Consider the following 21,770-nt stretch of genomic DNA (forward strand, 5'->3'; position numbering starts at 1 on the left):
CGGTATTTTCGCGGAAGGCATGCATAAATAAACGCAAGCGCCAAACCGGAAACTGGGAGTCAGAGAGGACAGACAGAAACTGTGTAAAACCACCCAGCGAGTCTGGGTTAGAAGCAGATTAATTTTCCTAGTACACAGCATAACAAACGAGGTCCACCGCTACCGCAGCAGACACCCAGCCATTTTCCCACACGGGTGGACGAGCAAATACGGCCCCTAGGCAGAGGGGCGGGGTTACGTGAAGCCGTAGGCAAGGGCTACCGGAACCGGGCAGATTGGAGAGGCCGATTGGCTGAGTTTTAGGGCGGGGCCAACAGAGAAGGCGCCACAAATTTCCGTCTCCAACTACGCGACCAAAGTGTGTAACGTCACGTCCGGTCTGGTGGGCGGGAGCGGGAAACAAAAGGAGGCCTAGAACGCATGCGTTCGGTGTGTCCCAGGTTCAGGTGGGTTCTTCCGCTGAGGCGGAGTGAAGTGCTTCCGGGTCACTGCCGGCTGCCGCCTCCCGGCGCGGTAAGTACAGAAGCAGGACTGCGTCTGCAGTCTCTTTGCCCCTTCTTCCCTCCCCGAGAGAAACCCCGCTCCCCTAACCCGCCTCCCCCAGAAATGCGTGTTTAGACTATCCTTCAATATTAAAGAGCGCCAGCTCATTGGCCGCTTCGGCGAGACTAAGCCCCACCCCGTCACACAGGTTCCGTCACTCATTGGTCTCGCGTCTTGTCACCCAGCATTTCTTCCAGTTAATTGGCCCTATTTAAGCCCCGCTCCTTTCGCCTTTAGCAACCCTAGAAGGGTAAATGCGTCTCCGAACCCCGCCCCTGCCTTATTCCTGTTGGTCAGCCTCACGGCCATTATCATAATGAGCAAAAGAATGGGCGGTGGCTTTGCGGCGACGGTTTGGGTTTTCGGAACTTGGGTCTCTGTGCCGCTCAGTAATTCTGGGGCGTGATGGCTGGTACTGTTGTGCCGGTGACGTGGTCTGGGAAGCTCAGGTTCACGGAAGGTTAGGGCTGGCCCTGAATCGGCCAAATAAGTTAGGGCGAAAGCAGAACTAGACCTAGATCCTTTCTCCTGCTCATCGCTAGTAGCGGACTGGACCTCTTCCCCGCTGGCGTCCTAAGCCTCATTCACTGTGTGACCTAGAGCCCCGTCGTTGCCTGTTGCTGAGCCTCCGTTTTCCTGTGAGCCGAAAGGTTTTAATTCATGTTCCCTGGGATCTTCTTGGTCAGCTCCCTCAGCTGCTTAATCCGAGCGGAATGTACTTGTTCTCTCACATGTTAGTTCATTCAGCCTCCCATCTACTTATGTATACATGTACCCATGCCTTAAGAAAGCCTTAGTGAACCATACTTGCACGCCTGCCCCCCCCCCCCCAAATTTGGCTGTGGTCTATGAGAGGTGATTAGTGTCCTAAATTTCGGACACTGGGTGGATATGTATGGATAATCATAGAGGACAAAAAAAGCGGTTTTAGTGTTTGAAGGAGATAGAGACAGTTTCGTGGAGCCCTGCTACCTCTACTTTTGTAATGCCAGTCTGCATTTTGGATTCCTAGCTCTACATTTGGCTTCCATCCCTTCCCTCTTTGAACAGCTTACAGTTTTGCTTATCCATAAAGTAAATTACCTTACTTAACGATCAGAATACATGTGAGGGTGGTATATTGTTGTTATCCCCATTTTACAGATGAGGAAACAGGCTCAGAGAGGTTCCATGACTTGGCCGAAGTCAAACAGCTATTAAGTGGTGGAGCCAGGACTCAAACCCATGTCTGTCTGACTCCCAGAGAGAAGAGCTAGCTAGCTGCTTCTCTGCTCCCTTCCACTCCACCCCACCGCCAAGTCAAACTGTAACCCAAATCAAAACCAACACATCTGAGAGCTGGATTCACCTGGCCTTTTCTCTCAGTCTAGGAGCCATGTCCACCTTGTTTCCCTCCCTCCTCCCCCGTGTGACTGAAACTCTGTGGTTTAATCTGGATCGGCCTTGTGTGGAAGAGACAGAGCTGCAGCAGCAAGAACAGCAGCATCAAGCCTGGGTGAGTGAGCACCTAGCACAGCGGTGAGCCTCAGTCAGGGATTCCCCGCTTCATTGGTCATGATCCAGCCTTTCTCTAGAGACCTACCCTGGAGGAGCTTTTTGCTTTGAGCTGAGAATAATCAGGCTGGGAGCTGGGTTCTCATCTTTGCGTTATGCTAATTTTCCACAGGACCATGGGACCTCTGGGCCAGATTGGAGCCCAGGTTCTTCTCCAAAAAGCATAGGAAATAATAATTTTGACTATTTATTGAGGACCTAGCAGATGCCATGTTCTAGGCCAGCCGTGGGCAAACTACAGCCCGCGGGCCGGATCCGGCCCGTTTGAAATGAATAAAACTAAAAAAAAAAAAAAAAGACCATACCCTTTTATGTAATGATGTTTACTTTGAATTTATATTAGTTCACACAAACACTCCATCCATGCTTTTGTTCTGGCCCTCCGGTCCAGTTTAAGAACCCATTGTGGCCCTCCAGTCAAAGAGTTTGCCCACCCCTGTTCTAGGCTGATAGTCTTTCACTTCACCCTCACCATAATCTTATGAGAAAACCAAGGCCCAGAGATTTTACGTAATTGGATCAAGTCCATAACTCTTATGTAACTGGATCAAGTTGCAGATGACAGGAGAGAAAGGGATTGAATTTTCCTGAGAACTGGAAGCTTCTCCTTCACACTTGGAGGTGGTGACGGGAGGGAAAGGGGGGTCTTCTTGTGGGCAGAGTGGTTCATTCCCATGCTCCTGACCTGCTTGGGCCCTGGCCCTGCTTTTTTGTGTCCCCTTTGGCCACAGCTCCAGAGCATCGCAGAGAAAGACAACAACCTGGTACCTATTGGCAAGCCGGCCTCAGAGGTGAGTGGGGCCCAGGTGGACTAAGGCTCTGCTCTAATTCTGAAGGGCCTGCCTCTGACTCCAGAGCAGTTGTGATCCTCAGCTCTGGATGGAGGCCAGAAATGGAGCTAGAGGGGGTGGGCTTTGGGCCCAGAACTAAGGTCCTGCAGAACGTGCACCAGCCTGCTGGACTCAAGCAGGGTTGGGGAGTAGGGGTCATTTGTTGACTCCAGAGAGAGGCTCCAAGTAGGCTAGCCCTTAAATTGGTCCAAGAAGGCTGTAGAGTCTTCAGGCTCTCCCCTGCCTCACCAGCACTATGATGATGAGGAAGAAGAGGATGAAGATGATGATGAGGATAGTGAAGAGGACTCAGAGGATGATGAGGACATGCAGGACATGGACGAGATGAATGACTACAATGAGTCACCTGATGATGGAGAGGTCAATGAGGTAGGCAGGGGTGTGGAAAGGGCCTCTGCTCCTGGGCCCCTGCCCCTGACCTAATTGGTGGCCAAGGGGTACAGAAACCCTGGATCCAGCCAGGTGCAGGGTCTGGGACTGGGGCTGGCTGGGTGGCTGAGGCCCCTCCCCACCCACACCCAGCCTCCTCCCCAGGACCTGAGTCCACCCCACCTTTCTGGCCAGTACCTCACCCTTTGAGGTGTAGTCTCTTTCTAACTCTCTTTAATAAAGACACAGGACTGATTCCTCCCTCCCCCCCAATGTCTATTCCCTATTTTTTGGTGGGGCCCAGAGGGATCCAGCACCTTTTCTTGAACTTTTGGGAGAGGGCATTCAAGGGACTGCGGGCAAACCTACCTGGCCATGTGGGCCAGGGCTAGGGAAGGCCAGGGCCCAGATTGCACCAGCCTTTCCTGCAGGGCTTCTGACTCAGAGTTTACTATTTCTTTTTATCACGTCCACAATGGCATGGGCTGGGGAGGGCAGGCTTTCTGAGGTCCAGAGCTGGGAAGCCTCTAGAGCTCTCCCAGCCAGTTTTGTTGGTGTTAAGAGAGCAGATTAAGTCTCAGCAGGGCAGGGACTCCGCTGGAGCCACCCAGCAAATCAGTGACAGAGCTGAGGTGGGAGCTCAGGCCTTTGCCTGTCAGTTGATGGCTTTTTCTGGAAGAAGGGGGATCAGTGGGACCGAGCAGTCTGACAGAACTTGATGCCTCAGGTGAGTGAGGCAGAGGTAGGAGGAGAGTCTCCCCAACCCTGAGCCCAGCATGTGTCAGGCCACAAGCAGGGAGGGGAAGGGATGTTCTGAAGTCCTTGCCTGGGTGGGGGTGAAGTGGGGCAGCAGTAAGTACCCCTAGACCTCAGCCAGGTCCTGCGTAGGTGAGCTGGGCTATGCCGTCCTTAATGGCAGGAAAGTCTGGGAGGCCAGTATGATGGATTCGGCAGCGATAGCGGCCACAGCTCTTAGCGTACTGCAGGAAGCGGGGTGCACCAGGGAAGAGCACATGGTCAGCCAACACAGTGGCACCAGCTGGCAGCAGAGCATGAGCCTCCAGAAGCTGCAGGTCCCGCAGGTAACATCGGGGCCGGTGTGCCAGGAGTACCAAATCTGCCCGACTCAGCTGGTACTGGGTTCGTAGGCGGGGGATCACCTCCTCTGAGCTACCCACGATGAGCTCCACCTGTGGGGGTGGGAGGAGCTGGAGGTGAGGGTGGGACAAACCAGGGTTATCCCCCACCAGACCCCATCAGGATCTGACTTTATGCCAGGCCCTGGTCTAGATCCCCACCAGTGTTCTTACATTTCCTCTGACCTCAGAACCCCAGAAGTCAGGATCAGTAGTGCGATTTGTTTTTCTTTTCTTTGTTTTTGTTTTGTTAATCCTCACTCAAGGTAATTTTTCCATTGATTTTTTAGAGAGAATGGAAAGGAGGGGGAGAGACAGAGAGAGAATCATTGATGTGAGAGAGACACATTGATTGGTTGCCCCCCACATGTGCCCCAACCAGGACTGGGAATCAAGCCTGGGACCCTTTGGTCTGTGGGCCAATGCTCTATCCACTGAGCCAAACCAGCGAGGGCTAGTTTTGTGATTTCAATTCAGCCAGTGAAGAAAGCTGAGATTCAGAGGGTAAGTGCTTTGCCCAACGTCTCATACCTAATAAGAATCAAACTGAGGTTTGGGCCCGGATTTGCTGGACTCCAGAGACTTTCCTTTTAACTGCTTCCTTGACACTCAGCAGTAAATATGTGCAAATGACTTGGAACAAGAGTTCACACAGCTTCCAGGATTACAGTTCCTAAGCGGAGCTGCTTTCCCATAGGTGGGATTCCTCCACAGGGAGGCCTGGCCAGGACAAGGCAAAGGGTGGAGACCAGAGTTGGGGAGGTGGGGGCTGACCGTGCGCTCGTCGAAGCCAGCCAAGCGGATGAGCTTTTCAGCCACCACTGCTGTGCGTGGGTCCCGCTCTACAGTGAGAAGGCGACTCCCAGGGGGCAGGGCACGGGCAATAAGCAGTGTGGAGTATCCGCAGTAGGTACCCAGCTCCAGCACACAAGCAGGGGCCTTCTCTTCCACCATTCGTATCAGGATCTGACCTAAGGAAAGAGATGGCTATTGCAGCAGACATGGGAGATGGATTGCAGGCCACAGAAAGAGATCTCAAATGCCCACCAGCAGCTCCCAACAAGCTGGAGTCTTATCTCTCTCGGACTAGTCTCAGCTGCCCCAGTGGTCCCCCTTCTCCTCCAGGCTCACCAGTCTTCACACCAGCCGCTAGAAATCTTTCTAAAAAAATAAATCTGACACTATCACTCCCTGGTTCCTTGATCCTAAAGCCTTGGGAATTGAACTTGGGATCCTCAGCCTGACATTCAGGACCTTCTTGGAACTGATCCTATCTTACCTTTCCAGTTTCAACTCTCAGTTATGCTTACCTGTAGCCTGTACCACAGCCATCCGAAACAACTGTGCCCAGGGTCAGCCATTCTGGCTCACTCCTTCCTGTCACATTTGTATATGTGGCTGGCTTTGCCCTTCCCCAACCCTATCCTCACCTGCCTGGCCAACTCGAAAGCAATCCTTCTCAGCTGTTAAACTGTTGCTTCCTCCAGGAAAGTCCAGGCAGAAACAATCACAAGGCTTCTGAGAGACCATCTTCCAGTCTCTTGAAGGATCTTTGCTAGACTTCCACTTTAATTTCCCCTTACTTATTCATTGGATATCTTTCTAACCTTGGAATTGGACCACTTTCTTAAATAAGACTGAAAGACTTGTGCTGGGATCTGGGACTCACACAAATCCAGGCAGGAGCTGCCCTGAATGGGATGTGGGGGCCTCCGCAGTGGGAGAGAAAGACATTACAAAGTTATGGGTTATGTGCGGAGATGGTTATTCCCCTCTGTATTACGCTCCCTTGAGGCCAGCAACTGTGGCTGATTCCCCCATGTGGCCTCTACTTTCTTCTCCCCCAGCACCCAGCACACGCCTGGTACAAAAGAGGTGGCAATAAATTTTTGCTGCATGAGTTAACTTTGCCCAGCCCCCTCATTTCCAGAGGAGAAAAAACAGACCCACAGAGAATCAAGAACCTGCCCAATTCACAGTGGCAGGTCCCAGCGCTCCCTTCACCATCTTGGGGTGCTGCTTCCTGGAGCAGAATGCAGGGAACACTGACCTTTGGCAGGCCCCATGTGGCTCAGGTACTCGCAGTGACTGCTCCAGTGGTCCAGGGTGGTGAGGATTTGACTAGGGTCCCCCGGCAGGGCGTGGGTGAGCACATAGCTGAAGGCCCGTTCCTCAATCCGCAGCCCTGACAGGTAGTCTCGGAGGCTCCGCAGCAAGACCGTGTGCACCAGAAGTCGGAAATGGTGCCGGTACCGCACCAGCAATGTCACCACCAGTGGCAGGAAGGCCAGTGCAATGGCAGGAGACATGGTCCCTACCTGGTCCTGGTAGGGGTCCTGGGGTGGAGGGAGACAGTGAGGGAAACCCACACCTGACATTTACCTGTCATTAGTGCAATCCTTAGCAGAAATAATTACCCCTACATTTTACAAACTGTGGCTCATAAAGGCTAAGTCTTTTGTCCAGAGTCACACAGCAGGACTAGGATTTGAATCTGAGTTGGTCTGATCCCAAGCCCTGTACTTTCAAGGACTCCATGCTAAATTCAGAACCCAACCCCAAAATACCTCTCCCCACTTCTGGCTCCTAGTCCCACCTCCACCTTGCTCCCTCCACCCATTTCTCTTCATCTCTGTTGTCACCATTTTCAGGACCCCTTTCACCAGTTCCCTTCTGACATATCCTCCCGCCCCTACCCCTGCCTGCTTGGTCTCCTCTGACCCATTACTGTGTAGCAAAAAAGCACAGCTTTACATTAGAAACCTCTTCACTGCCATTGCTTTGCCTCAGTAAAAGGCAATCAAAACACTTACTCCACAGGGTGTTAGGATAAGATGTCCTTCCCCCCCAGGATTTTCCTTTTGTGCTTCCCCAGGGGTGAGAAGAGTCCTTGATCCTATATTTCTTTTTCAGTCCTATCTCCTTTCCCCTGCACTCCCCTCTTCTCTCCCTCAGAATTCCCTTCACATGTGCATACACAGAGCACACACTTTCTCCTCACTCAGCCCTCTTCCCCCCAGCCGGCTATGAGGGATGTTTCCTGTTTTTTTCCATGCCCCTTTGAGGCCACTGGTAGTGGTAGAAACTGAAAGTAGGAATGTACGAATGGGTGTGAATAGGTGAGTGATGGCAAATTTGAACCAGTGTGCTTGGGAACCCACACTCAAGGGCCCTGCTTACCTGGGCTGGAGGCTCCTGCTTGAGGAAGATCGGAGCATAGGACAGGAGGGGGCAGTCCTTGGAGGGTAGGGGTAGAATCCTGAGGCAGGCTGGACTTGCTCTCAATTATTGATGCTGAGGCTGCTGGTGTCACCTGAAACCTGCAGTTCAAGTTACTAACCCAAGGGGCAAGCTGGAACTGCCTCCTACCCTTCAGGAGCCCTCAGAACTTATAAGAACTCCACGGTCTTGATTTGAGGGGCAAAAGAGCTATAGGTCTTGGTAGCCTCTCCTACAATCCCTTGGATCAGCACATGGGATATGATGTGACCCAATGTGATAGGGAGGTTGTAATTTATTCATTAATTCCAAATTTGAGTTTTCTCTAAGTAAGTGCTAGGGAGTGGGTCACAGAAAAGAGTCAGATCTTGTTCCTGTTCTCCAAGAACTCCATGTTTTTTGCGGGTGTTTTATTTTGTTGTTGTTTTTTTGGGGAACTCCATATTTGGTAGAAGAAACTTGTGTAGGGACAGTGAATACAATATAATGCGATCATTAGAATGGATGCTCCATGAATACAAGGACTCTTGGCTCTTTTGTGAACTGCTACATATTCAGATACAACAGTATGTGACATATTGCAGATATTCAGTAAATATTTGATTCAATACAGGAATGAATTAATGCAGAATAGGGATTAAGCACAGGAGATGTCTAGAGAATGAAGTTAGAGAAGGGACTCAGGAGGGTGGGTATTGTTGAATCTTGAACACAGTAGGCAGACCTACTGGGGAGACAGTGTGCCTGGATACACATGCAAAGTCCAGGAGGTCAATCAGGAAAGTGCTATGCCTGGTGAGGCAAACCCCTGCACCACCACCCTCTGGGCCTGGAATGGCAAGTAGGTGTTAGTTAGTTAGAATCTGCAAGATCTTGAATGACAGACTTGGACCTGTTTTCAGGGTCCTAGGGAAGACATGGGATGGTTCTAAAAAGCAATGATGGTGAGCTTTGTGTGTTAAGATAGTAGGGGTGCCATAAAATAGCAGGGTTGAAGATAAGTGCTTAAGAGCAAAGAGATCAGTAAGGTGGTCTCTATCTCCACTACTAGAATTAAGCTCCATTCCGCTTCCTCTTGTGAAGGTGTACGGTTTCTTCTTCCATTAAGTGTCAGATCCTCAATCCAGGCTGAGAACTACGTTGGTCGTCACACCCGTTGTGTCCCCCCAACTTGCCGCTGAGTAACTGGGGCCTACGTGTGGCATTTAGGAGACCACATCATGATGACACTTGGTATGAGCTCGCTCACTGGCCCACAAAGGTAGACTGGAGGTCACACGACCACTGAGACCCCGTATTGCTTGCAGGGGAGAACGAGCTCAGAGACTGAGAAGAGACTGAAGTCATGTGATAAGCCCCCCGCCTTTCCTCCCATCACGTGTCTCGCGTCTTGTCATGCAGGGTACGCCTTCCCATTGGTTGGAAATGGTCACGTGGTGGGGGCGGGACCGGAAGCCTGGGTTTCAGGGACGCAGCGGTAGCGAAGCGGCTCTGGGAAGGGATAGTCCTGGAGGCGGGTGGTTGCTTGCTCATTGCAGCCACAGGTCATGTGACCGGAAGGGCCCCTTACGGACGCCGTCCCTCCTCCTGGCGGCCTGAGCGCCCGGCCCGACCCCGGCCATGGGGTGCTGCTACAGCAGCGAGAACGAGGACTCGGACCAGGTGCGGCCGCGGCGGGCGGGGTTCGGGAATGAGGGCTGAAACCCTGGGGCATGGGGCTCAGAAACAAACCTGCTGGAGAGAGGGGAGCTGGTCGGCGAGGGTCACTGAGTACGGAGGCCCGGAGGGGACATATTACAGAAGAGCCGCCGGGCTGGCCTCTTCTGTTAAAGCCCCAGTTCTCTGTACAGTCACCGCGTTGGGGCGTGCAGTGGGGTGTGCTGGCAGCCGCCTATCTCACCTGCACTCCCACCCTTTCACCTCCCCTACTTTCAGACCTTTACAGCTTCAAGGATCCTTAGCCGAGGTCCCTGGGAAGCACTCCCTTCCCCCCTCCCTGTGCTCGCATTAGCGCTTTGTGAATCCGTTGTAGAGGTGGGGAAGCTGAGGCTCAGAGTTAGTTTGTCCCGAGATAAATCAGGAATCTGTGTATTCTCTCAGTTCCTGGGGTTGGAGAAGGCAGCTCACTGATGGTCTGGGGTCAGAGCAGGCCTCTGGAAGGTGGTGGCATTTGAGTTAGTGAAGAGTTTAATAGGCACAACGAGGACGTCAGGATGTGTGCGAAATTATTTGGGAAGTAACGTCGGGTTTAGCTTGGCCGGATTGGGCCGGCGCGGGGCGCATGGTGGTATGGGATGGGGAACTCAGTTTTGACAGTTCCAGTGCAGTCCCTACCTGGGCCTGAGAGTTCCTGTAGCTAGAGGGGTTCTTGCCTTGGGAATTTGGCTGTAGGTCACATCCCTTTGCAAGAAGAATTAGCTTGGGGAAACCTTACAGTTTTAAATTCTCCCTCTTTGTGCATTTTCACACCACACTTCTAAAAAAATATATGCTCTTATTATTTTATTTTATTTTTTTTAGAGAGAGAGAGAAACATTGATTGGCTGCTTCCTGCACACTCCCTACTGGGGATGGAGCCTGCAACGTGGACATGTGCCCTGACCCGGAATCAAACCAGCGACCTTAGTGCATGGGTCTATGCTCAACCACTGAGCCACTGGCTGGGCTCACACCACACTAATTCTGGTCCTTCCCACCAGACCTCCTTTGAGGGGGAACCCTTCCAAGGATGAAGTCTTAAGCTGTTGGCCCCTCACCTTTTTGATTGCCTCTGTGCCTGGGTTCCACATTTCAACACATACTAGACACCAATACAGTAGAAAGGTTTCAGCAATTAGCCCACTGTCTGGTTGGGTTGATGGTGACAGAAATGGGTATTTGGGAGAAGGTCTTTCCCCAGTGACTCACATGAACCTCTTTTGGGTTAAGGATTTAGACTTGGGAAAATGTCATTTGTATGAGAAGCATGGGTGGCTAAACACAATGAACACATAATCACATTTCCTTTGTCTTATGTTAGGCATGCCTCAGCCAGTACCTTTCACTTCACCCCAGCCTGTTACAGGGACAGTATCCCTGACTACTGAGGAAAGCTGTGGCTTATGGGAAGTGTCTCTTAAAACATAATATGGACTCTTTCTGGCAATGAGTCAAGAAGGGTTAATCCCTGCCTTATGAGAAAGGATATACCAGCTTCTAGCTGGAAGAGTTGGGCTTGTTGCTCTCCTCAATTTCCACCTTGCCCTTGATTGGCTCTCATTTCTGTTTCTAACCACCAAAGACGGTGTTTGATCAGTGCTAGGTGATTTGAAGCCTCATATGGCAAAAGTCTAATTACCTGGTCTATAAGCTATAATCATTCACTATCAAAAAATCCCTCTTTGAGCTCTGGGACTGGCTCCTCTAACCCTCTCATCACTGCCCCGTTATTATAATAAAAAGAAATGCACAACATATTACAGTTTTCAAAGCCCTTTTACAGTTACCTCACTTGACTTTTGCCAGACATTTGTCATAAGGTACCAGTTATGTCTATTAAAAGCCTGTCCTGGCAGGTAGCTCAGTTGGTTAGAAGGTCATCCCAGTACACCAAGGTTGTGGGTTTGATCCCTGGTCAGGGCACATACAAGAAACAACCAATGAATGCATAAATAAGTGGATCAAATAAAAGCCTCCTCTAAAATCAATAAACAAAAGTTAAAGAAAAACAAGGAAACAGTTCAGAGAGGCTAAGTGACAGCAAAGGTTACAAAGCTGAGAAGTGCCATAGCCAAGGTATTTTGATGCCAAGCCACGTGCTCTATCCATTGGGTCAAGCTGTCTCTTCTAGATGGCTGGTCATGGGCAGACCACATAGGTGTCTGTGCTAGGGTAGGCAGTGAAACTGTCTCCTGAGTTGACACTGACTCAGGAACAAAATTCAGTGGGAAAAATCTCCCCTGTGCTTCCTTTGCCCTTTGTGGGTGAGGCAATGTTATGTGTCCACTCTAGTGGGTAGAATGGCTTCTGGGAGGATAAGTCTCAGGAACCCACGGGGAGAAACTATCCTGTCTGAAGTGGGGCTGGAGGAAGGATGGACACAGGAAACAAACACAGGCTTCATGAGGGAACCAGCTTTCCTGAGAGATAGTTTAATCTTTGGCAAGTATTTTGTCTTTCTAGCACTTCAGTACTTAGCCTGTCCTGTAGGAATGGAAGTGTCTAGGAGTTGGGAGGTAATGGGGCAGAAGCTCACAGCTTCTGTCTCATGCTGCTAGGAACTGTGAACACTTGGGCAACCTAGGATTGCACAGGAAGAGTCTTGTGACAAGACTGGGCCTGCTTAGGGTGGGGCGGGCAGGGCAGGAGGAAGTGGCTCTCTGCAAGGAGAGTTGGGCAGAGAAGTTGGGAGCCTGCACTGGGGAAGTCAGTGGTAGGAACCGAGATAGGCCTGGAGTGGAGCACTCAGGGGTCTAGTGGTTTGGCACTATCAGCTGGTGAGTCAGCATTAGCCAGGATAGGCCCCTTGTCCTTGATTTTGTCCTGAGCGCCTCACTCTTTGTGGCTTGGATAGATCCCCAGCAGGTCTGCTTATCCATTCTGCAGCTGGCACAAAGCCAGCAGGGATTTGCAGCTGATGGGCTCAAGGCAGGGTTGTATCCAGAAAGATTAGAACAAGGAACTAAACTGGGCTATAAACCTTTGTGTGCCTCTTTTCTCAGTGCACACAGCAAATTTTCTAAAAAAATTTGAATGTTCGTGCTCTAAAAAGCAAAACTATTCAAATGAATATTAACAACCTAAAGCATCGACGTATTGGTTGCTTCTCAAAAGATGTAAAACATACTTGTATCACTTTCAATTGGAAAACATGTCGTTAATCATCACAAAGAAAAAGAGACTACAGGAAAATTAACAAAGAATAAGAACATAAAATATCTACCCATAATGCCTGGCAATGCTAGATGAGGTAGTTTCTGGCACAAAGAGACATACAGAATTATACATGACCAGGGAGACTTTGCCCCAGGTCAGTTCTGGGGGTTGTGATCATCAGTGTAGGCTAGTAGTGACAGGGCTGCTGAACGGTAATGAAACCACACTAATAGAGGTGGTGCCTTAGCAAGGGAGGGAACAGCTCCACTGTTCGGTTCAGGTCAGCATCTCCAGGTGCATCAAGTCTGGTTCTGGGAGTCCCATATAAAGAGAGCAGAAGAGGGTGAACACCTGAGAGAATAAGGGACCTGCCCTCAAGAAGGAAGCACACTTAGCCTGTGTGACCCAGAGGCTGAGGCTGGAGCTCCTGCCCTGAAATAATATGAGGAATGGGCATTGAGAGCTTGGGTATGTTTTCTCTTTGAGCTGAGGGCCATGTCTGGCCTCACAGGGCCTTTGTATCCTGGGAACAGACAGCCTTGCTAGGGAGGGCCTGGTTTGGGGAATCAGGACGGTCATTGGGCTCCTGGCTTGCATCAATTTCCCCTGTGGGCCCCACTGTTTTCTACCTCTTCTGGCTTCCAGCCTCCAGTATTCTGTCTCCATAAGTTGCTGGACTATTTTCTAAAACTCCAGGGCTGTGCCTCTGTCCATCTTTTCAGAGCATCTGTGACTGTTTGGGTCCACTTTACTTTACCCTGGACCACTGAGCTGCGCTTCCAAGGGCAAGCAGGAACTGAGTTTTATCTGACATATAGTGGGGCACTGGGATATTCCTAAAAAAAAACCCAACATTTTTGGTGCTTAAACACTTAAACGTCAGAGTTGGGCTGAGAGGAGAACCCAGGAAAGGCAGGTTGGACTAACGGCTCTGGGGCTGATTTCTCCCTGATGATCTCTCCTAGGACCGAGAGGAGCGGAAGCTGCTGCTGGACCCTAGCAGCCCCCCCACCAAAGCCCTCAATGGAGCCGAGCCAAATTACCACAGCCTGCCTTCCGCTCGCACAGATGAGCAGGCCCTGCTCTCCTCCATTCTTGCCAAGACAGCCAGGTGAGCATCACAGAACCAGGCTGGGGCAGAGCTCCTCTGTCTGTGTTAAAGGCTGGGACAGAGAGAGCTGGGCCCAGCCCTGCTCCAGTAGGCAGTGGGGGCGCTGGTGTCAGATAGTCCTGGAGTTAGCACCTGGAAGGCAATCCTTTTCGTCCCTCTTGGATGTACCTGTCATGTCCTCTCTATTTCTCTTCTCCCCAAGCAACATCATTGACGTGTCTGCTGCAGACTCCCAGGGCATGGAGCAGCATGAGTACATGGACCGGGCAAGGCAGTACAGGTGAGCACCTGGCCAGCTTGGATTCCTCCCTTCCCCTCTATCCCTGATCCAGCTTTGCAGCCTGGGCCCCGGTCCAGCCTCTTCGTTTGGGTGCAGCCCAAGAAACTGACCACAAACCTCTTGGGTGCCTTCATGTCAGCGCTATTTCTCCTGTGACACTCAAGGATGCAGAGGGCGAAGGGAGGTGGGCCTGGAGTGAACTTGTGGTCAGCTGAGGCCTTGTCACCTGCTTCTCTGGTCTGAGGGAGGCTCACTGGGCTGAGTTTGGCAGGGCAGGACAGATGGTAAACTGATTGCCCATCCCACCCCTCCCTATCGGCCAGCACCCGCTTGGCTGTGCTGAGCAGCAGCCTGACCCATTGGAAGAAGCTGCCGCCACTGCCATCTCTCACCAGTCAGCCCCACCAAGTGCTGGCCAGCGAACCCATCCCCTTCTCCGACCTGCAGCAGGTGAGCCACCCTTGCCCCACTCCTGCCTACCCACTCACACTGCCCAAGTTGTGGCAGAGGGTTCACCCTCTCTGCCTTATAGGAGGTGGGGAACTGGAGTTAACCTGGTAGCCTGTGGGCCCTGCTCACTCCCACCTTTCTCTTTGGCTTTCTATCCCCCATCATTCCCTCCTCTCTGGCCATCTGATCCTCCTCCCCCAGTTTCTGGATCTCCCTTTTCACCTTTCTCTCTCTGTTCCTCTCCTCCCTGGTCCCTCTATCGCAGGTCTCCAGAATAGCTGCTTATGCCTACAGTGCACTTTCTCAGATTCGTGTGGACGCAAGAGAGGAGCTGGTTGTACAGTTTGGGATCCCATGAAGACGGTGGTCCTTGGACAGCTCTTCTTCTCCTCTCTTCACCCCGCCTTCCCTGGCCCCAGCCTCACTATGGCTTATACAGTACCCTGACCTGCTACTAATCACAGAGAAGAATGTGGAGGAGGAGGAGAAGAGCGAGGCTACAAGCCTGGACAAGTGAGGATGGAGCAAGAGAGGATAGAACCATTTGGGACTGGCCTTCGAAGCCCTGGCCAGGGGTGGGGTGGAGGTCAAAAGGACAGGGCCTGGTAGGTCTTCACTGTCACTGGGAAGGGGTGGAGGTAACACTGTGAGGGTGATCACTAGGGGGCCTATGAAGGCCCCTTTCCCACTCTTTCTCTTGGCCTCACTCTTTGCCCCTCTCCCTGACTTGGTGCTCACAGGCACCTCACTAGGGTTTGTGACCTGTGTCTGGATGAGATTGAATTTGAATGAATTGAGTTTGTATTTCTAGCACCCTGGGTTTTTACATGTTTGGGGTTTTGGTGTTTTTTTGGGGGGGAGGGGGGTGTGTTATCTCCCTTGATAAAGAAAATGTATTCATCTGTGTGCTGATTTCAGCCCCTCTGTCCTGCCCAGCACCCTACTGCTTACTTCTGGCTACTTAAGTCTATGAGCAGTGAAAACGGATGATGGGGAGGGGGACATCTTTTAGGGACATTAAGAGGAGTCCAAGATATGAGTTCAAGGTTCCCAGGTCTTATCTGAGATTCGGCCTTGGCTAACCTCATATTGGATAAGACTGCTTGTCATTTCTCCAGTGATAGGAACACAGGCAGCTGAGGCCCCTGCTGCAGACTCAGTGAAATTACTGAAAAGCCTGGGAAGGGATTGGTGGTGATGGTGCAAACAGATCAGGAGTGCCTGACTTGGAGTCAGCAAACCAGTTTTCAAGCAGGAGATTCTTTTTTCTTTTTTCTTTTTTTAAAAATATATTTTATTGATTTTTTTAGAGAGGAAGGGAGAGGGATAGAGAGTTAGAAACATCGATGAAAGAGAAACATTGATCAGTTGCCTCCTGCACATCTCCTACTAGGGATGTGCCCACAACCAAGGTACATGCCCTTGACCGGAATCGAACCTGGGACTTTTCAGTCCGCAGGCTGACGCTCTATCCACTGAGCCAAACCGGTTAGGGCTCTTTTTTCTTTTTTAATCCTCACCCAAGGATATTTTTTCCATTGATTTCCAGAGAGAGTGGGTGGGAAGTTGGGGGAGAGAATGAGAAACATCGAGGTGAGAGACACATCAATTGGTTGCCTCCCGCATGCGCCCCTACCAGGGCTGGGGAACCTGCAACTGAAGTACGTGTCCTTAACCGGAAATCAAACCCATGATCCTTTAGTTCGTGGGCCAACACTCTAAATCATTGAGAAAACTGGCTAGGGCAGAAGTTCTTTTTTTTTTTTTTTTTTTTTTAATCAAATGATGTCTTAAGCACAATCCCAACATAAACAACATGGAGTAACTACTCTGGTTGGATGGAAATGGGGGATTCAGCATTCACAGCCTATCTTCTTGACCTTTTATCACCGAGGCCTCTGAGGATCTCCACAGAACCCTGGTGCTCTGTGAAGCAACTCTAATCCCAGGATATCTGATCTGAAGAGTGAAAAAAGGACCCAGAGTTGATATCAGTTCCCCAAGGCCATGCAATGAACCCAGGTCTCCTGTGTCTCAGGCCAACAGGCCTTTCACAGCACAAGTGACTTCTAATCTGCTGAACAGCTCAAATCCTTTATTGTATTGTCAAACCAACACTGGCTGTGCTCAGGCCTTCAGGATGGCTGCAGTCCTGGGAACCTCAGAGTGCATCCTGCTTGATCCGGACTTTCTTGGGCTTGATGTTCATTCGTTTCCACACTTCAGCTGCTGTGCGGTCTGCTTTCGTGACCCCACTGAAGTCGAACGTGGTGATACGAGGCAAGGTGCACAGCACATACTGCCTGTGGGGAAGACTCGGGCTGGGGGCCAGCCCCCCACCAGCACCCCATTCCCCCCCCCACCAGCTGCTGCTGTCTCCCCTGATTGCAGGAACGGAGGGACTTGAGTATAGTTTGGGGGAGACTGAGTTTATCCTGACAGCAGGAAATGCCTAACGGTCTCTACTTTTCCTTGTCTCCCCTCCTTTCCCTTGGGGAAGCCTAGCTCCAGGGCAGGCACTTACCTATACCCCTTCTCTTCCTCCATGGGGTTCCCGTGGAGTGTGAGGCTCCGGAGCCGAGGGAGGATGGCCAGTTTATTCACCTCTCCGAGACGCTGGATGCTGTTGCCATGGAGGTAGAGGACACTCAGGTTGAACAAAGTGGTCAGGACCTGTTGGGGAAGAAACCGAAAGCAGGCTAGACAGGTCTCTAGAGCTGTGCTCAGGACTGACTTGAGGGCGAGTAGAGTTTGGGGAACAACATGCTCTCCACTCCACCACCCCTCATCCCCAACCGTATTGGATGACTCTAACCTACTTCATTCACCTTTGAAGAGGTATAGGGCATCCCACTCACATAGAGCTGTGATCTTTTTTTTTTTTAATATATTTTTATTTATTTTTTACAGAGAGAAAGGGAGAAGGATAAAGAGTTAGAAACATTGATGAGAAACATCGATCAGCTGCCTCCTGCACACCCCCTACTGGGGATGTGCCCACAACTGAGGTACATGCCCTTGACCGGAATCGAACCTGGGACCCTTCAGTCTGCAGGCCGACGCTCTATCCACTCAGCCAAACCGGTTAGGGCTAGAGCTGTGATCTTAAAGGCAGGAAGTATGGGCCTGGGTCCTAGCACTGTCACTGACTTGCCAGGTGACTGGACCCGCCTGCTTCTGCCTGAGCCTTAGTTGCCCTTTCACTGAAGACCTTTGGTGATTTGAGTCTCAAAACAAGGGGCAGTGATACAGAGCATTGTGCTAGGTACATAAGAGAAGCTTTTTAGTGAAATTGAGATCACTACACCTGGGGAACAGTTTCTAAGCTGTGCTCTAGCTCCTTCCCCCCAATGGATCCTGGACAAGACAGGGCCAGTTTTATTTATTTCTTAAAACTTGAGTCAGTGCATGGAAAAAGTGCTGTACTTTTACTACCTACCTCTTCCACAGAAGAACTTTGCACAAGGCACAGTGGGTGCCCAATAACAAGAGCTTCTATTTTATTTCAGCTTTCTCTGTGCCAATTGGTTTTCACACATTCTTATTTAATTCTCACAAAATATTTATGATGGTATATTACCCCATTTTTCAGAAAGGGAAGCTGAGGTTTTGGAGAGGTTAGGAAGATTGTCCAAAATCTAGGATTTGAACCTACATCTGAGCCAACAGCTGTGTGCTTTAGACACAGTACCGTGATGCCTCACAACTTCCTTGATGAAATGTGGGAGGTGGAAAGGCTGAGGGCTGGACAGGGCAGTTTCTGGCCCAACCTGACTGGACTCTCAGGACTGGGAACTCACAGGGTCAATGGAAGGCAGGTCGTTGAAAGACAGGTCAATCCAGGCCAGGTTCTCTGGATGCTGCAGCAGCTGTGAAATTACATGGTTGAAGCCCCTCAGGTCATTGAGGACATTGTTGTTCAGCCACAGGGACTGCGTCAGTGACTTCCCTGACTTTGAGTGCTTTAGTGGTCGCTGCCCTTTCCTTGGCTCCTCGCTCAGCAGATCTGTGGGAACAAAGTGAAGTCTGCATATATCATCTTTGCCTTTCTGGTTCTGGGGGATGAGAGCTGAGAGAATAAGCAGCGCGAGCTAACTGGAGGGCCATAGACTGACTAGTGCAACTACTCACTGTCAGCTCAAGACCCCCATATCTTAGGCCCCAGAAACCAGTAAAGGGCCAAAGACTTCCTATCCCAAACTCGGTTTGGGTCAGATGCTCCTCACATCTATTTTATTATTGGGTCCCCTGTGTATATGTATTGGGGGGAGAGGGATAAAACCACTCCTCTATTTTATAATGAGGAAACTAAAAACCAGAGTTGTTGGTACAAAATCCAAAATTATCCACTGGTAGAGCCTACAGAATTCACTTCAGTGTAACACACCCTGATTTGCTCTCTCCCCCTAATATTAACTACTATGTGCCAGCTACTGGATATACAATGGAGAACAATATGAGAGACAGTCTGCGCCATGCTATGTGTGAGTAATAGGGCAGGGATGAGGCAGATGTTTATGTCTTAGAGGAGCTCAAATGGGCAAGATGGAAACCAACTGGCAATGATAAATGCTATTTAAGTTGTTGAAGGAGAGGGGGCTCTTAACTTAGTCTGGAGCTCATGAAAGTTTCCCAGGGAAGATGAAACCTGAGCTGGATCTCAGTGGATTAGGAGAAGGGTGGAAAGGGTGAGAAGAACATGGGCAAAGGTACAGGTATGGAACAGCGTGGGCACAGGGGGCAAGAAGGAAAAAGGAGACAAGGAACCTCTAATGCCAGGCTGAAAATTTGGACTTTACTGTAGGTGACGGGAAGCTACTGGAGGTTATGGAGCAAAGGAGATAAATCTTTCATATAAGAAAGATAACTCTGAAGCTTTAGTACAGAGTCTAGATTTTAGGGAGTGAGTGGGACTAGACCAGCCGTGGGCAAACTACGGCCCGCGGGCCAGATCCGGCCCCTTTGAAATGAATAAAACTAAAAAAAAAGGACCGTACCCTTTTATGTAATGATGTTTACTTTGAATTTATATTAGTTCACACAAACACTCCACCCATGCTTTTTTTCCGGCCCTCGGGTCCAGTTTAAGAACCCATTGTGGCCCTCAAGTCAAAAAGTTTGCTCACCCCTGGATTAGACCAATTTGGCTCTTTCAATCATCCAAGCAAGAGATGAAGGTCAGTCAGAGTGACTTGATGGTTGATGTAACGGATACGGAATTAAGAAAAGGAGAAACATGGTTGGGCAGGTAATGAGTTTAGACTTGACCTTGGTGTTCTGAGGTTCCTTAAGTATAAAAAGGTGGAGAAGCCAAGTAGGCAGTTGGATATGAAGGTCAGAGACAAAGACTTGAGAATAATTAGCATAGAGAGTGAGCAAGTTAGAGAAATGGACCGAGTCCTCGGGGATAGTAAAAGTAGAAAGGAGGCACACGGAGGAAGGGGAGTCCATTTAAGAAGTTACTGAGCCCAGCCCATGTGGCTCAGTAGATTGAGTGTTATCCTGTGCACTTAGAGGTTGCTGGTTCAGTTCCTGGTCAGGGCACATGCCTGGGTTGTGGGCTCAGTCCCCAGTGGGAGGCATGTAAGAGGCAGCCGATTGGTGATTCTCTCTCATCAATGTTTCTCCGCCTCTCCTTTAAGCCTCCCTAAAAATCAATGAGAACATTTTTTAAAACACTATTAAAAAAAATGGTACCGAATAATCAGGAAAGGACAGGGCAAGCCAGGAGAGATTAGTTTTATAAGGGAATCCATATTTATAGGAGTGAGTTTTAGGGAGATGAGGAATGAAAAGTAATTTTGGTAACAAAATTTGAAGTCCTTGGTGACTTTGATGAGGGCTGTTTCAATGAAATGGCAAGGGTCTGGGGACAGAAGCTAGATTGGAGTGGGTTCAAGAGGTAAGGCAATATAAGCAGGTAGTGTAAACAATACCTTCAGAAAGTTTAGGTGATTTTTTGACAAATGAGGTCCAGAGAGAGGATGTGCTTTGCCCAAGCTTACAGACACCAGCTCTGGCTGAGGTGACCACAGTTTTCCTATGGCCCCTATACCTTTGGTTACTTGTCTAAAACTGCCTCTGGCCCTAGCTGGTTTGGCTCAGTGGATAGAGCGTTGGCATGAGGGCCAAAGGGTCCCAGGTTTGATTCCAGTCAAGGCACATACCTTGGTTGCAGGCTCCTCTCCAGCCTGGGCCCTGGTTAGGGCTCCTACAGGAGGCAACCAATGGATGTGGTTCTCTCACATCAATATTTCTGTCTTTCCCTCTATCTTCCACTTTCTCTAAAAATCAGTGGAAAAATATCCTCGGGTGAGGATTAAAAAATAAATAAAATAAAACTGCCTCTAGGGAAGGAAATATTTAGTATTTGTTGAATTGGTCAAGTTTGTCTTCACCCTGCCCTCAGCTCTTTTGGGGCACACTTCCTCTCTTCCACCGCCAGCCAACATTAACTTCTTCTCCTCAGCTGCATGTCAGGCAGCATCCACCAGATGGCTCTCTGTCTTAATCCTAGAGTGAGCAGAACTCCCAGGTGGAGTGTGAGATTGGAGGACGGTGGCAGAAATGTACTGGAAGAGAACCAAGATGGCGGCATAGGTAAACACCGGAGAATGCTGCCCCATACAACCACTTCAAAAATACAACTAAGCCCGAACCGGTTTGGCTCAGTAGATAGAGCGTCGGCCTGCGGACTGAGGGGTCCCAGGTTCGAATCCAGGCAAGGGCATGTACCTTGGGTTGCAGGGGGTGATCCCCAGCAGCCCTGGTCAGGGGGGGGGCCGGACGTAAGTAACTGATGTGTCTCGTCCACACTGATGTTTCTCTCGGTCTCGGTCTCGCCCCCTCCCTTCCACTCTCTCTAAAAAGAAATAGAAAAATGTCCTCGGGCGGGGATCAACAACAACCACAACCGGAAAGAAAGCAGAGAAAGGAATTAACAAAGTGTAAATTACTAGAATTCTAGACTAGAAGAAATAAAAGACATCAATGGATGAGAGACAACAATTACCCACTAAAATAGACTATGTCTGGAGCTATAATGAAAGGCTCACTGTGTTTCAGGCTGGACCATGCTTCCTCAACGGGGGTGATCATATCTCCAAGGAGGCAGAAATGGTTCTGGAGGGGGCGGGAGCAAAAAATGTTACTCTTTTCATGTGTAAGGCACAGAACACGATAGAGACACGGAAATGCAGGTTACCTGTGCTAGTAAAATCTCATAGTGGGCAATTAAGGAAGAAAAATGTCATAAAAGAGAGGGAAGCGGGCGCAAACCTCTGGCACCCCCCCATTCTCCTATAGCCTTTCCTTTGCTTTTCCGTTTCTTCGTCCTTTTTTCCCCTTTCTTCCTCTTCCTCTTGTCCTCCTCTACCTCCTCGTCCATCACATCCTCCTCTTTG

The 21,770-nt window shown here is 50.1% G+C and overlaps 4 protein-coding genes across 8 annotated transcripts in view; 2 read left to right on the forward strand and 2 right to left on the reverse strand.

The window, feature by feature from the left end:
- The first annotated feature begins 1,193 nt into the window (after positions 1 to 1,193).
- On the forward strand, positions 1,194 to 3,527 carry ANAPC15 (anaphase promoting complex subunit 15). Its single transcript, XM_015562169.1, has 5 exons — positions 1,194 to 1,276; positions 1,909 to 2,038; positions 2,829 to 2,888; positions 3,180 to 3,317; positions 3,471 to 3,527. The coding sequence occupies exons 1-5, from the start codon at positions 1,257 to 1,259 to the stop codon at positions 3,525 to 3,527; spliced, it is 405 nt and encodes a 134-aa protein (XP_015417655.1). The 5' UTR covers positions 1,194 to 1,256.
- LOC107181375 (transmembrane O-methyltransferase) lies at positions 3,482 to 7,722 on the reverse strand. Its single transcript, XM_015562185.1, has 4 exons — positions 7,634 to 7,722; positions 6,504 to 6,789; positions 5,228 to 5,424; positions 3,482 to 4,507 (listed from the first exon to the last, which is right to left on the reverse strand). The coding sequence occupies exons 2-4, from the start codon at positions 6,760 to 6,762 to the stop codon at positions 4,187 to 4,189; spliced, it is 777 nt and encodes a 258-aa protein (XP_015417671.1). The 5' UTR covers positions 6,763 to 6,789; positions 7,634 to 7,722; the 3' UTR covers positions 3,482 to 4,186.
- Positions 7,723 to 9,151: 1,429 nt separating this feature from the next.
- On the forward strand, positions 9,152 to 15,272 carry LAMTOR1 (late endosomal/lysosomal adaptor, MAPK and MTOR activator 1). The gene is made up of 5 exons (XM_006761034.2): positions 9,152 to 9,334; positions 13,492 to 13,637; positions 13,840 to 13,917; positions 14,241 to 14,367; positions 14,633 to 15,272. Exons 1-5 carry the CDS (start codon positions 9,293 to 9,295, stop codon positions 14,723 to 14,725), a joined length of 486 nt encoding a protein of 161 aa, XP_006761097.1. The 5' UTR covers positions 9,152 to 9,292; the 3' UTR covers positions 14,726 to 15,272.
- Positions 15,273 to 16,445: 1,173 nt separating this feature from the next.
- LOC102775523 (leucine-rich repeat-containing protein 51) overlaps positions 16,446 to 21,770 on the reverse strand; it is a 12,368-nt gene continuing 7,043 nt past the window's right edge. For 4 of the 5 annotated variants that reach the window (XM_015562184.1, XM_015562183.1, XM_015562181.1 and 1 more), the window contains 3 exons: positions 18,168 to 18,373; positions 16,892 to 17,040; positions 16,446 to 16,670 (listed from right to left, as the gene is read on the reverse strand). In XM_015562184.1, the coding sequence (XP_015417670.1) occupies positions 16,529 to 16,670; positions 16,892 to 17,040; positions 18,168 to 18,373 (497 nt within the window). In that variant the 3' untranslated portion in view covers positions 16,446 to 16,528. The remainder of the gene's footprint in view (positions 16,671 to 16,891; positions 17,041 to 18,167; positions 18,374 to 21,770) is intronic. The other variant, XM_015562182.1, reaches the window with a different exon arrangement.

This window comes from Myotis davidii, unplaced genomic scaffold (assembly GCF_000327345.1).
Source record: "Myotis davidii unplaced genomic scaffold, ASM32734v1 scaffold1377, whole genome shotgun sequence".
Taxonomy (NCBI): Eukaryota; Metazoa; Chordata; class Mammalia; order Chiroptera; family Vespertilionidae; genus Myotis; species Myotis davidii.